The 14517-nt window shown below is 38.5% G+C and overlaps 1 protein-coding gene across 1 annotated transcript in view; it reads right to left on the bottom strand.

Moving 5' to 3' along the window:
• The window catches only part of TRPA1 (transient receptor potential cation channel subfamily A member 1), a 37397-nt gene extending 24560 nt beyond the window's left edge, over positions 1 to 12837 (bottom strand). The window contains exons 1-8 of the mRNA XM_081996417.1: positions 12301 to 12837; positions 9396 to 9558; positions 8382 to 8557; positions 6485 to 6592; positions 5958 to 6066; positions 5449 to 5594; positions 3844 to 3980; positions 1546 to 1594 (exon numbers count right to left, since the gene is read on the bottom strand). Coding sequence (XP_081852543.1) covers positions 1546 to 1594; positions 3844 to 3980; positions 5449 to 5594; positions 5958 to 6066; positions 6485 to 6592; positions 8382 to 8557; positions 9396 to 9558; positions 12301 to 12420 — 1008 coding nt within the window. The 5' untranslated portion in view covers positions 12421 to 12837. The remainder of the gene's footprint in view (positions 1 to 1545; positions 1595 to 3843; positions 3981 to 5448; positions 5595 to 5957; positions 6067 to 6484; positions 6593 to 8381; positions 8558 to 9395; positions 9559 to 12300) is intronic.
• Positions 12838 to 14517: the final 1680 nt, after the last annotated feature.

Below are 14517 nucleotides of genomic sequence, written 5' to 3'. Positions count from 1 at the left end.
CCTGTAGAGTTTGATCCTCTGATTTTTTGTGTAGCACACTGACCTACAACTTAGAAAAAATATGGTGTAATTTAAATGTAAAAAGCATACATAGTGTGCCTGGACAATTCTGTTTAGGATAGATAAACTTCTAGATAGAAGAAATAGGTGTAACACTCTATCTGTTTACAACGGCTTTTATTTTCAGACACAAAAAGTACAAAAAAATCAGATAAAGGAAGTAATTATTGTAAGTTAATGTGCATGAAAAGTGGACAATTAATGTATAAGATAAAAAAAAAAAGAAAACCAGAAAGCCATTCTGAACTGGAATTTCCTATTCCTTTTCAGCAGTAACATTGCTCCACCTTTTCTTTTTCACCCTTGTGTACACCACAGCATATGCGATACCTAATGATCTTGCCAGGAGTGCAAGTGAGCAGGCAGCACAGGTTGTACGTGCCGCATCCCACTAACCCCAACTGGCATATTTTGATCCATTCCCACACAGGGCAAATGAAAACAATCCTAAAGCTTCAAAACTGACATACTTTATATGGAAAGCCAAAGAAATCCTCAGCATAGGCCAAAATAGTAAAAACAACACTCAAGGAATAGAAGTTTGTTCTTAGCAAATGTAATGTTAAAGATATTCTCTCTAATACTTTGTGCACGCAAGCCCTCACGTGCAAAAGGTTGTGCCTGTATTTCTCAGATAATAACTTCTGTAGATAGGTCATTTTGTCAGACACACTCAAGCAGTCAAACCTCATCATTTCACATCTGAATTAGAAATAAGCACAACATTTAGTTCTGACTAAAACCAATCCCTACAACAGAGATTCTGAGAAAAGCAAAACTGAATTAAGAGGAGAATTTTTCTTAATAGAATTGTCATGAAATTAAGTAAAAAACCTAAACATACAGAAAATGAACAAGAAGTCTGCTGACTTCTGAAAATTTCCTCAGCAGAGTTGGGCATATAATAGTTATATGAGCCTTAGTTTAATTGGTATAAATGGATGCCTGGAGCATAGCCAGTTACATCTCTTCTCTTTCTCCCTCATGTTTATTCAGGAAAGAAATATAACCAAACTACATCGAGTAAAGACTGTTTCTAGATCATGCGCAAACTTCAGTATATGGCTACGTGATCCAAGAACAATCGTATATACATACCTTAAAGAAAGGATTTCTTTCTGGAAAAATCAGATTAAAATTAATGCATGTTTAGCATTTATTTCATGTTTCTCATCTTAATAGTGAGGATGACTGAACCAGTTTGGCATATTTGGTAAAAGATGTTTATGAAGCCTCACTGAGTAAGTAAAAATGGAAATAAAAATGCAAGTTTCCATCCTCTGTAACTATGGGATGCTATTATGGAGCCATAACTGCTGCTGTATGCAACTGTCAATTATGCATTATGAAGTAGATTTTTTTATATAGATATATAAAAATAACCTACACCTGGGAACACATTCTCCTTTATGAATTTCTCTATGCAGGCCTGTAGTAATAGATGGCAATAACCTCTATAAACATGTTACTTGATTAAATATTTACCATTGAAATCAAATACTCTGCCAGTTCATAATGATCAAACAATGCTGTCCTGTGGGGAAAAATGCAAAAATACAGTAACATTAGAAAGGACAATAAAGTTTCAAGCCAAAGCATATAATTTTTCTCCATTTGCTGCATTTTCTAGTGTTTTCAAACATCTACATTTTAAAATAAAGAGACAGAGAAATCCTTATTATATAATCCATTTGAACAAATTGTTTTGATCTTTGTTATGAAATTTTGGTTTTAAACTAAGTTCAGTTCAATTAATACACTGAAAACTCACTGTGGGAAACAAAAACCTTACTGGTAGGCCAACAGACATTTTACCACTGATTTTTAACATAACCAGTCATTTCACATGTCAAATCTTTTGCTGTACCACACAAGGTCAATCTAGAATTCCATAAACTTCAGGTTCAGTTTGTTCAAGGCAGACCTAAAGTCTTAAATCCATTTCACTGATCTGATCTTCAACAATAACTTGAACAAAAATATGTTTTGTATAATAATGCTAGCGGGGTTAAAATGGCAATGACTCAGCTAAACATGTATTCTGACTCTGGCAGGCAAGTCTGCTTGAACAAATATAATATACTGATATAAATCATGGTGACATTTATTAATTTACTAAAAATATGTTAAAGCTGTCTATACACATGAAAAGTTCTTAGGTTTTATTCTACAATAAAGCATTGAATTATTTATTATAGGAAAAAAATGCTCAAAGCAGGAAGTATAGCACAGTTAATACACACAGTCTAAATGTTTTCCAAAGTCAGACCCCTATTAAATATTTTGACTTAATGAGCAACACAGAAGGACAGTTCCAAGGTTGTACTGTATCTCAAAGACAACAGTTTCCTTAGCATTATAAGAGGTAATAACATAGGGTGTACTATAGTTAGAACCGATTACTCAAAAGACATATTTTAAAAATCATGTCATGGTTCCAAGTAAGTAGAGATGCCTCCATTATCTATAGCTAGGCATAAATACTGAATGCTTCACACACACTCAAAATAAATTCCAATGTGCCTGAAGAGAGAGCAAAGTATTTTATAAAATATTTAGATGGAAACATGGCAGTAGGAATGTGAATGGATCATGTCCTGATCACTGCTCCTTCACTACTCAACAAGTTAACATTCCTATTGTTTATTTATGTTCTGAGAGATCTCGATGTCTTTCTACCTTTCTGATGATTCTTGATAATATTTTTTTCCTGTTCCACAGACATATGGAGCAGAGTGTCATTCTTTTTGGTCCAAAGCTTTTTCCAAGGACAGTCTTTTCCATGGATATGACAGCCAGTTATCTATTAAGTAGTACATTGTGTCTGCACAATTTTCTTTGGCATTCTGTCATCACCTTTGTCTTCGTTAGTGTTCTATCGCAGTAGCATTTCCAAATGTACCCAAACCTTATCTTAAGTTTACAACACACTCCCCTTTTAAATTCCTTCAATTATCTTTGAATCATTCCACTTTATACCATGTCCAAAGAACAATCATCTCTACTGCCTCTGACTTTCTACCAATTATTTCACATAGTAAAACTCCTACTGTTACTGAATAATACTGTAAAATTACTACACTTCACTTAAATGCAATGAGACATATCTTTCTTGCAAAAATGTATAAATGTGGAAATACACTATCTTCCATTGAGTTGGTAGCATCTTACTGCTACAGAAGACTGAGGAAACTCCTACACCATCTAGTGCTTTGGTTTCAAATGTACTGTGAAAGACTAGAGGTCTAGAGGATTATTACATACACAAACGCCATCTGCAACTTTATAGTCACAGGGAAGTGTACCAACATCTACTTGTACCTGATCAGCTATAAAATAATTAATTTTTGAGGGGGAAAAAAAAGGTTTTTTAAACTGTTTATACTATTTTTCATTAATTTTCTGGAGGACATAGCCCCATTAGATGAGGGCATTTGTTCCACAACCTCAGAAGCTGTTAACAATTCCATAAACTTGTTCACCTACTACTTCTTTACTGTAGTCAATTTTCACTATAAGCTGTTAGTGAACATTCCCTGACGTGGTTCCAAGGTAACTGGAACTGTTCTGATTTTGGTATCAGCACCAAAATCTTTAACATTCTGACCAAATTACTGATTCTTTCACATTATACTAAAACCATCTCCCATCCCATGGAGAAGTTCTAACCCATGTGGAAGGGTGTTCCAAAGTATATTATATAAAGTATTACTGGATGTTGAGAATAACTAAGAATATCACGGCTCACAATTTATAGTGAAGTCTGGCAAAGCAGCCTCCTACCTGTGAAGCAATGTTTCCTTGTTCCCGTCTACTGCATCGATAATGGATTCCTCACCAGCATAGGATGACATCATTAACTTTACAATCTCAGTTGCTCCTTGAGTGGCTGCAAAATGAAGTGCTGTGCATTTTTCATTCTGTAAATGGGAAAATAAACCAACATTTAAACCCCAACAACCTAACCCTCAACCTACTAAACACACTAATGATCTAGCCTGGGATCTGTAATTCCTAAATGCCTAAATTTCTATGCAGGTAATAAGACTTTAGACTTCAATTAAAATAGTGGAACTCTAAAGAGATCTTAAAGACCAGAAAACACTAAAGAGACAGTTTTAAAGTATCACTACAAAGCTTCTTATTATTCTATGTCAAGTCCCTAAGATATGAGAAAATGACAGTGTTCACAAGTTTTTGTAGTTGAATTAATAAACAGACACACACAACATCCTTTAATACAAGAAGTGAAGCAAAGGAAAACTACAGGAAACCATAGGTAGACCAGTACAAATGAATAAGCAAATAAATATGCCTATACAATACAGAAAATGCATTCTTTTGAAATGCTTTTTACTTCCTTAAATGGAATCTTCCTTAGGTATCACTCTTAAACAAAATTTTCTGCAGGTTAAAAATAACTTGGTCTAATATGTTATTAAACTATTATAAGCTAGACAGGTGTAAAATTATTAAGCAATAACTAAACGATTAGAACAAGATTTGCCAAAACAGGATTTCGTTTAGCTAGGTGGGACAAACTAGCTTTGATACATGCCTGTGGGTTTTGACTTTCTCCTTGTCAGAACAGGAACATTTCAGTGAATGCACTGGAATGGGGTTTTCCACAGTGCCATAAGCATTTCCAAAACAGTCTTAACCATTACAAAATCGGCAGCATAAATCATCTCATTCAAAAGCTGTGTGTTCAAAGAATCAAACCATCAAAAGAAGGCTAAACCACGCTCTCATGAGTTGATTTCAGCCTTGCAAACAATTTGACTAATGATAGTCAATTTCAGAAATGTTTATTCATCACGAAATTGGGCACAGGCCCTTGCATCAACAGTATCACAGGAGCAGCAGTAGTATCATGAATTTGTGCTTGCTTACAAAGCAACTAGAAAGGCCAGGGCAAGGCTGAGGATCAACAAGAATGACAAGAAAGGGTCAGATTGAATATCCCATTTCTGGGAAGGGATGATAGCAGCTGCATATCAAAGAGTTTGTGAAGAAGGCTGTACCACAGTGATATTTTTCTGGAGTGCTCTCCCAGACTCTGTTTATGACTCAAGGACTTCCTGAGCCAGAGGGGAAGTTGTCATATTCAGTAGTTAAGGACTGATTTTTCTTCTATCAATCTGCTCAAATGCATTTTGAATCCATGAAACTTTTCATATCCACAACATCCTATGTAACTTGTGTAAAGAAACCTGACATTTTGCCTGATTTGAACTAGCGACTTGTTTGCATTTGCTGGTCCGTAGGTTTTGCATTGGAAAAGAAAATGAGCAATGGTTACCTGCTCATCTTTTTTTCATACCACTCAGAGATTTAAAGATATCTAAGTTTTAGCAAAATTGTATTTTGCACCATTTGAATTTTTACCTGTTTTAGATCAATTTGGGCTCCAAATTCAATGCACATTTTAATCATTTCAAGGTCCCCACTTTGAACCGCCAAATGAAGTGGACTGCACTTTCCATTATTGGTAAAATTGATGTGAGTTTTAGCAGAGTGACCCAATTCTTCACCTGAGAAATGAAAATAAATGGAATTTTTTTAAGCGAGAAAGATAACAGAAGCTATCAAGGCTTTCAAAGCAAGTATATTAACTGTGGAATAATATTCTCCCCTTCCAAATGTGAACCTTTCACATCTATTATTAAACAATGGATGGGTACATATTTAGAAAGGCAGTTAAGCTGCTGCTGCAATCCTATAAAAGTTACTAGCATGAATTGCCCATAGGAACAATTGCATTAACTTCTTCTAAGTTAAGTTCAATCACAGTTATAAGTGCTTGTTTGCACAGTTCTTTGAGAATTAAAGTGGTAAATTGGTAACGCTACTATAAATAATAAATCTTACTGACTGCTTGGGAGCAACATATTTACCTTTTTTTAAAAGAATTTCCATACATGTTTTTGCACCTGAAAATGCAGCTGCATGGATAGGCATACATCCTGTTTTGTTTGGTTTACATATTTTCCCTCCATTTTCAATCTGAAAAATAATGCCTGGATATAGCTTAATGACATACAGAAAATTCTGACTAATGAACATACTATTACAGGTATAGTCTCCTGGGTAGTTATCTCCTTTTTTATGTTGTGTATGCATTGTGAAGTTTATATACAAACATCTTTTACATGTTATATCCATACATTTATACATACATGTGCTTCATTTTGTGTTCTGATGACCTTCAAAATTAGTTTAAGTTTTTTCATATTTGCCACTCAGATATGTTTATATATGCTCTTAAAAGATTAAAGTTTACTAGTAACTTATGCAAAGTAACTTGAGTATTAGGTTCATGATTAACTTTCCTCCATTGAACAAAGACAGAACACAGGAACAGAATAACACTGCATAAAGGTAAACAGAATCATATCAAAAGATGATAGATAATTGTACCTACCAGGAGTGTCAGTGCTTCAGGATTATCCTTGTAACATGCTACAATTATAGGTGTGTTCCCTGCTTCACCTTCCAAATTAACATCTGTACTGCTATGCTGGACTAAAATCTAAATGTTTAAGAAAACATTCAGTCAGCTGTAAGCAAAATACAACAAAGGCCTGTTCCATTACTTTTGTTGTTTATCACCCATAGCACTCTTGCAACCTACTCTTTTTGCATGCCAACAGCCCACAACGCATAAGCAGAGGAGGGATAAAATGAGGGAGAATGTAAAAATATGCAGGTGAAAAACGCAGGTGAGAACAAAGGTAGTAAAATTCTTTACAGCAGACAGCTGGGTAACTAGGATAAACACTGCACATAGCTGCAGAGTATCTTGAAGTTGTATTTAACTATCTCCCCAATACTGGGAGAAAATCTTTTCTGCAGCAAATTGCAGATGGGGGCTTTAAACTGAAGTTTGTTATAATGTCTTGTAATATTCTATGTTCTCTGGGAAGTTGCAATGTTGTAGATCCTGCTCGATTAGGCATCTATTGGACAGTTATATTATATAACTGGGATCAAGGGAGACGGGTCTTGATGAAAACGGGGACTCTTCCAGTCCTGAATTCCTGCTTCAGTCCCTGTGCTAACAGCTAACACTGAGATATCTGCATCACCAAGCACCTCTAGGACCACTTCCAGTGTTTTTTGAGAAGCAAACATCTGGAAATTATAATGACCTTACTGCACCACATATTTATTCCTCTATCTACATATTTATTTAATTGTCTGTCAGTAATTACAATAAATTCTTCTGTACTGGAGGAACTGGCACTTTTCAATCACTCTCAGGCAATTTGACAGTAGAAACCAAAGGAGAATTAGCTTGAATAAACAACAGAGTGGGGAAAAAATGAGAGCACATATTTAGTCAAGACCAGAGCTGTAAAGTAACCCAAACCCAACACTTGATACAAAGCCCATTTTAAAAATGTCATTATATTTCAGGTTTTATTGTTCTTAATTCATAGTAAATACAGACTTTGTAAAAGATCTGAGGACAGTGAAATACTTTAGCACTTAAAATCTCTAAAGGATTTTAAGTCTTGAATACAGGAATATGTTTCTCTTTCTTTTGTTTGGATGAACCAGAAAAAAGACAACTTTAAAGGGAAAAGCAAGTGATGTGGTGTTACGGTTGTATTCACCTAGCAAATTTAAGAACCTTAAAAATTCTGAAATTCTATCCAAATGCCACATATGGAGTGAAAACATTCTCACTGCACTTGGACAAATGATGAAAAAATCATGCTGCTTAAAATCTCAATGCTGTTGCTATTTTACAAGGTTCAAAATGGACAACTTAGTAATTTCTTCACAAAGTATTTTTGTGATTTTTTTTTAATTGCAACTTTAGCTATTACTCAAATGATTATTAAAATGTTGATTTTAAAAACTGTGTTTTCTGACTAATTTTAATCTGGTTTTCATAAAAAAAATACACGAGTTTCAAGAAAATTTTCATAATTCTATAACTCCCTATACAGTTGTAAAAAAAAAAATCGTAACGTAAACATTTGAAGTAACACATGCTTACATGAAATTTCAGTGTTAAAAAGAATCTTTTTAAATAAAATTCCTTGTGTTTGGAAAATTTAAAAGAATTCTCCATGAAACATAATGACTATATCATAGCACAAATATTGGTATTGATATAAATCAGCAAGTTAGTTTTTACTTGCTGTCCTAAGAAGACACAAACATTTCTATAAGCATCCTATGTTACACATCCTGCTCACAAAAAAAGCATATGAGGAGATACAGCATATATAAACAAGGTCTTGGTGTTCTGCATGCAGCTGCTTGGAGCTACTTATCAAATCTGCATACTTATGTGGACTTAGACTTACCTTAACGATTTCATTATGCAGGGACTGCACAGCCATATGCAAAGGTGCCATCATATTGGAGTTGAGAATGTTTGGATTGGCTCCTCTGCTGAGAAGCAAACTAACACTTTCAATCTGGTTTTTCTTTGTGGCCCAGTGAAGTGGGGTATTTCCAGAAGAATCCATTACATTTAATACTAGGTCAAAGAAGAGAAAACAAAACAAAACCAAAGCAGAACCATCAAATGTTCTGATCACACTGAAAAAAAAAAATTAATTGTCTTGAATGGAGGTTTAGGTTTGTACTACTGCATTTCTTTGAAGAGAAAAAGGGAAAGATTGCATGTCACGCAGTGCATTGTGTCACATGGATTAAATGTGCTGAAATGTAGGTGAAAAAATTAGCTTTTTGGAGCCACTGTATGTTTGCTCAGTAGCCCACAGTCCATCAGTGGAGTTCTATGTAGTTCACAATGCTTATTAATAACTACTAAACAACATCTTTTACACAGAGTGTTTTTCCATCATTCAAGGCCCCATGTTCTCCTCCTTATCACTTCTTCTCTAAATTTCCTTATATGGTCTATCTCATCAAATGTTTATTCTTCCCCACTATTAAGTAAAAAAGATGTGATCACAACTTAAATGACAAGTATGACAAACCAGATTACTTCTCTTTTACATTTCCAGTATTTTAAATGTAACAAAAGACACATAACATGTACAAGGAAGACAAAAAGTCAGGCCTACTGTACTTCACTGCAGTTTTCTTTTTCATATCTGAAGACTGTAAAACTGAGTCCCAAACAAAATAAGATATATTGAATCACTGCACTAGAGATAAAACAGTCTTAACATAACAAGGGTGACCCAAACCACAACCAACTCACTGCAAACTGTGGCAGACAGTTTGAACTACATTTAAATCTATAAATGTAGGTAACATACCAGTTCTGCTTCAGCTGGGTAACAAACACTTTGATTATTGAACTTTTTCATTCCCTTAAATAAAATAGTTCATAAAATGTGCATTACCTTCACAAGAAGAATCGTCTATGATCAACTGCATTAATTCTATTTGACCTCCTTCCGCAGCATGATGGAGTGGGGTGGCATTTAATTCATCCACTTTGGTAAGCCCAGAACGATTCTTCTTAATGAAGCTCCGAAGCCTACAGGCACTTCCATCTGAAATCACCTATTTTGGACACAAATATTCTCATTTTCTCATTTTACTAACAGGTAAGATGTTAGCAATACTATAATGTGTTACTGTGGGCATGTTACCACTCAATAATTCTCTCACAACTGTTCAGTTTCATAAACAATTACACAAATCCCGATCAGATTGAGTCAACAGTGAAACTCAGGCTGATTTGATAGATTGGAAAATCAGACTCAGACAAGAAACAGTGCAAAATTAACAAAAATGGAAATTATCTTGACTACATTATCTTGTCTTCCGTAATAAGCTCAAGATCCACCTTCCAACACAGAAAATCTCAAACAAGCAAAGTCGTCACTTACTGTTTTATACTCTCTCCAGCTGTGGCCACATTAAATGAATTCAACAGAGAGGAAAAATTAATAATCTTGATAAATTCCTTTTTGGACCTTTCTACAGAGACTAATATTATGTCCTGGGCTTTCAAGTTCAGCTGTTGGGTTTTTGTGATGTTCTTTTTATCACAGCAACTAAAAAATTCTTTAATTTCAGCAGTAGCCTAAGACCATCCCATGGGCTACTATCTCCATCTGAAACAACCCAGCATTTTCACAGTGTAATACAGCAAAACCCCCTCCGACAGCTCTGTCTGCTGACACCTTGATACCTCCCTGGTACTGTGCTTTGCAACTAAAGCCCGCTATGGAAACCCTGCTGATTCTTACTTTATGATGTTCTCCAAATATTTTTGTTAAGAGTGTTTCAAAACCCATACCTGTATATGCAGAAAAGTGGTAGGAAAAAAAATGATTGCTGTAGAATGGGCAGGAATTTAAAAACAAGTTATTAAAAAATTAAAAGGGAATTAATCACCCCACACATAATTCAACAAAATTGGGAGGAGAAAAAGGAGAAAAATGCATATCAAAAGTAATGCAAACCTTCCCAAAAATGAGTAACCAAGCAAAGGGTAAAAAAAGGAAATCCTCTAAAATCACTGTTCCTTCCTCCACTGCAAAAGAAAAGGAAAACTTTGCTCTCCAGAATCCCCTGAGCCACAAAGACTCAACAATTTTTGCTGTCATTAAACAAATATACATTACAGGACAGCCCACTCATACACTTAAGCACGTGTTTAACTTCCTTCAGCTTAATAGTCCCATTGACCTCAGTGCGGTTACTCACATGAATAATGTTACAAATGTGTTTAAAGATTTAGAAGACTGGGGCCAAACACAGGAGCAGCATCTGCTTCAAAAGTGCAATCAGAAAAAGCTAACAGAAAACAGGTGATATCATTGTGGAAAGTGTACTTAAGATGACTCAATTGTCTTAAAAATAAGAGGTCAATTGCATACATGAATATATAAACATTTTACACACATCAAAAAGCTATTTAAGAAAATCTTATTACAGAGCCCAGTTAACTTCTATTCCTTCTAATATTCTAACTTGATTTTAATTGTAATGAATGTCAAATCTTTTGATTGTTTTAGACCATATTTTGCCACTATTTATAGGGATTTTTTTGTCCATGTAAGACAAAATATGTCCAAAATGTAGCACATGGTAATTTTTATCAACAAAAATAAGATTTTTCAGCCAATACTGCAGTGTTTCTTTAACAAAATAGGCAAGGAAGAAATTACTTTGGTGTTCTCAGTACTTTGGTTGGTTCAAAACAGCAAAGCAAGCTATTTTAAACAACAACAGCTCATTTGCCCTTTGCCTGAACAGTTCTGTGGCAGCAGATCACCCACCAGAGTGACAAACTGTCTTATGCTGAAGAGGTGTTGCTCAGGACTACAGCTATCACACAGAAAACAAGGCTGGAAACTACCTCAAGAGGTCTTTAAATCCATCCATATACTTTGTCTAATGTGTTTAGCCTGCTTTTAAATCAAAGTTTTCCAAGTCATCCATCCTGTAAGCAACCTCTTCCTTTCCTTAATTATTCTCACCCTTATAAAAGGCTTCCCTAATGTTTGGTCCAGGTCTCCCTAGCTGCAGTATAAATACATCACTCCTTGTCGTATTCTCTATGGAAAAGGGAAGATGTTAGATCCTTCCTGGGAGCAATTACTCATTGTAGGTTGTGCTGCTGGTTCCCTTTCCCGTCATTACCGTTCCAGTGCTTCTGAACTTTCCTTTTGGGACATTTTTGCTAGGCGGTCTACTCATTCCCACCATGACCTCTGGACGTCCCTTATGCATGGCAACTCTTTTCTGGGAAGCTGTGCCCAGGTGGGATGTGAGCCCTGCGGCAGCCGCCTGCTACCCACCACCCATCCCTGCCACCCCGCATCCTCCTTCGCCTGCTCCCCTCCTGCGTTCCCGCATCCTCCTTCGCCTGCTCCCCTCCTGCGTTCCCGCTCACCCCGCTCTAGACTTGATGACACAACGCCGCAGCGTCCTGTGCCTTCCACACCCCCGGGCCAGGGCGGCTCCCAGCCTGCCGCCCACCCCTCACAGCCCTTCCCTCACGGCTCCGTTGATGAGTGAGGGGAAAGGGTCTCTTGGAGGAAAGGGTCTCTGGGACATAACCAGTGCCAAGCTGCCACCAGAGCCCCACCTCACCCTCACCCACCTTCAGCTTCCACCTTTGCCCCTCCTTGGCCCAATGGTCTCACACGAGCCCCCCTCTTGGGCACCATCTTGTCCCACGCCGGCCTCGGTGCCTCAGGCAGCTCGGCTGCCCCGAGGCTGTCCCCTCACTCTCACAGCCGCCACCCAGCCCTCGGGACACCCACTTCCCCCGCGCCCCTCCGCACGCACCTTGAAGACATCCTGCGAGGCGACGGAGGCGGCGTCCGCCTCGCAGACGACGCCCTGGTAGGCGCTGGAGACGGCCGCCTTCTCCCGCGACTGGCAGAACCGCAGCAGCGAGCGCTTCATGCCGCCCGCCCGTCCGGCTCCGAGCAGCGTCCGCCCCGCCTGCTCCGGAGACCTGCGAGGCGAGAGACCGAGTGACGGCCGGCGCCGAGGCCGCGCCCGGCCACTCCGCCGAAGCGGCGGCTGGAGGAGGCGGGGAAAGCGGGCGGGCTCCCCCCGCCGAAAGGCAGGTCCCGGGCGGTCCCCGAGGGCGCGAAACTCCGGTCCCCTCAGCGGTCACCGCCTGAACCAGCGCTGGGTGGGCGCTCGGGCGGAGATGTGCACATCTGTACATGCGAAAACCGCGCCGCGGAGAGAAAAAACCACCAAACCTCAAAAAACCCCAATTAATGGATGCAATGCAAAACGCGAGCAGCCTCCAACGACTTCGTAGCGCCTGTTGGTGCCACCTGTGAGGAGAAAAGCGGCCGTGGGGCGCCCGGGCCGCGGGCCGTGGGGCGCCCGGGCCGCGCGGCTGCGCTGGTGCTGCGGTGGCGAGGGGCTGGCCTGCGCCAGCCTTGCAGCCTTAAAACAGTTAGTTGAGTTTTCTGCCGTTAACTTCTCGGCATTTGCTTTGTAGTCACAAAACTTTCTTGTAGTGTTTGTTTTACTGGCAAATTTGGAGCAGCATAGGAAACCTATAGGAAGACCATAGAAAGAAGCGGCGCGAAGTGTTTCAAAGGGTTAATTACTAAAGTGACTTTGAGTTACTCTTGCTGGGTCTTTAACAGAAACATTTGTAACCGGGAGAACTAACAGTTTACTTCATGTGGTAAGAACAGCCCTGCCAAAGGCCAGGTAGCGGCCGGGCAGGCGCTGGGGAGAAGCAATGGGAGGCACATGGGATGGCTTTTTGCCCGTGTGTTCGTGATTTATGGCAATCGGCAGCTTAAGGACTGCCAGAACCGGGTGTTGCATCCAGTCCAGCCTGTCTAATAGCTGTCAGTTCTCCATTACTTCGCTCATGCCCTTTTTGAACCCTTTTTATACTGTCCTGGCCACAACATCCTGTGGCACTAAGTGCCGTAATTTCATTGTGTGTTTGTGAAAACTGCTTTCTTTTACCACTAGTTTCACTTAGTGCTCCCTAGTGTTTTTATTTGGAGAAATGGAGAGTTGTTCCCCAATTTTTTTTATCCCTGGTAGTGCTCATAATTTCACAAAGTTCTTTCAGCTCTTTGCTTACTGATGGGGTTTGGTTCATATGGTTCTCTTTCTTAGGGATGTCATTTTGTATCTCTGAACATCCTTGTCCTGCTACTCTGCATCTTTTCCATGCTCTTTTTCAAATGGGATGACAAGACCTACATGCTGAAGTCAAGGTATATTCAAGCAGTAGTACTAAATGTTTGTTCAATTTTTTCTTCTTTCCTCTCCCAAATGCTCACAAAGCTATTTGCTTTTTTTGAATGCCACTGAGCTAAGTTTTCTAAGAGTTTTGGCTGACCACAATCAGCTTTTCTGAGTGGTGATAGTATAAATAAATAGCACTCGTGCTATACTCAACTCATAAGGGAGTAGTGAGGGTTAGGTTTCCTCTGTGTACCCACCTAGTATTTATAGACATTGCATTTCATCTGACATTTCATTACTGTATCACCAAATCTTGTGGGATCTCCCACAATCATCTGCATTTTTGATCATTCTGAAAAATTCAATAACGCCTTCCAGATCACCAGAATGTCTTTGCACTATTGATCCCAACACTGACTCTAAGGGGTCCTAAGGAACCTCCCTGCTTTGCAAATATATACTCCTATTCCATATTTTTTAACCCTTAACCAGGTTCAGGGAATTATTCCTGCTTCTCCTATGACAGTTTAGTTTCATTAAGAGACTATGAGGAGGGACCTTGTTGAAGAACTTTCCCAAATCCACTTATCACTGGCATCATTTGTACCTTTATGCTTGCCCATTCCTTCAGAGTTTCACTGGCACGTGTAACGTTGGACTTCTCTCTATGAACTCTGTGTTTGCTCTTTTGATCCTAGAGTCTGTAGCTCCAGAATCGCTTATAGTAAGTTGCTTAAGTTACACAACCTTAACTAAATAGTCTTAAGATCATAAGACTAAATAGGCCTAAGACTAATTGAGTTTTAATTGCTTGTGGTGTAGAGCTTT

This window comes from Phaethon aethereus (assembly GCF_964289735.1).
Source record: "Phaethon aethereus genome assembly, chromosome: 2".
Taxonomy (NCBI): domain Eukaryota; kingdom Metazoa; phylum Chordata; class Aves; order Phaethontiformes; family Phaethontidae; genus Phaethon; species Phaethon aethereus.
Note: the sequence above shows the minus strand (reverse complement) of the source record. Positions and strands in the feature narration are given on the sequence as shown.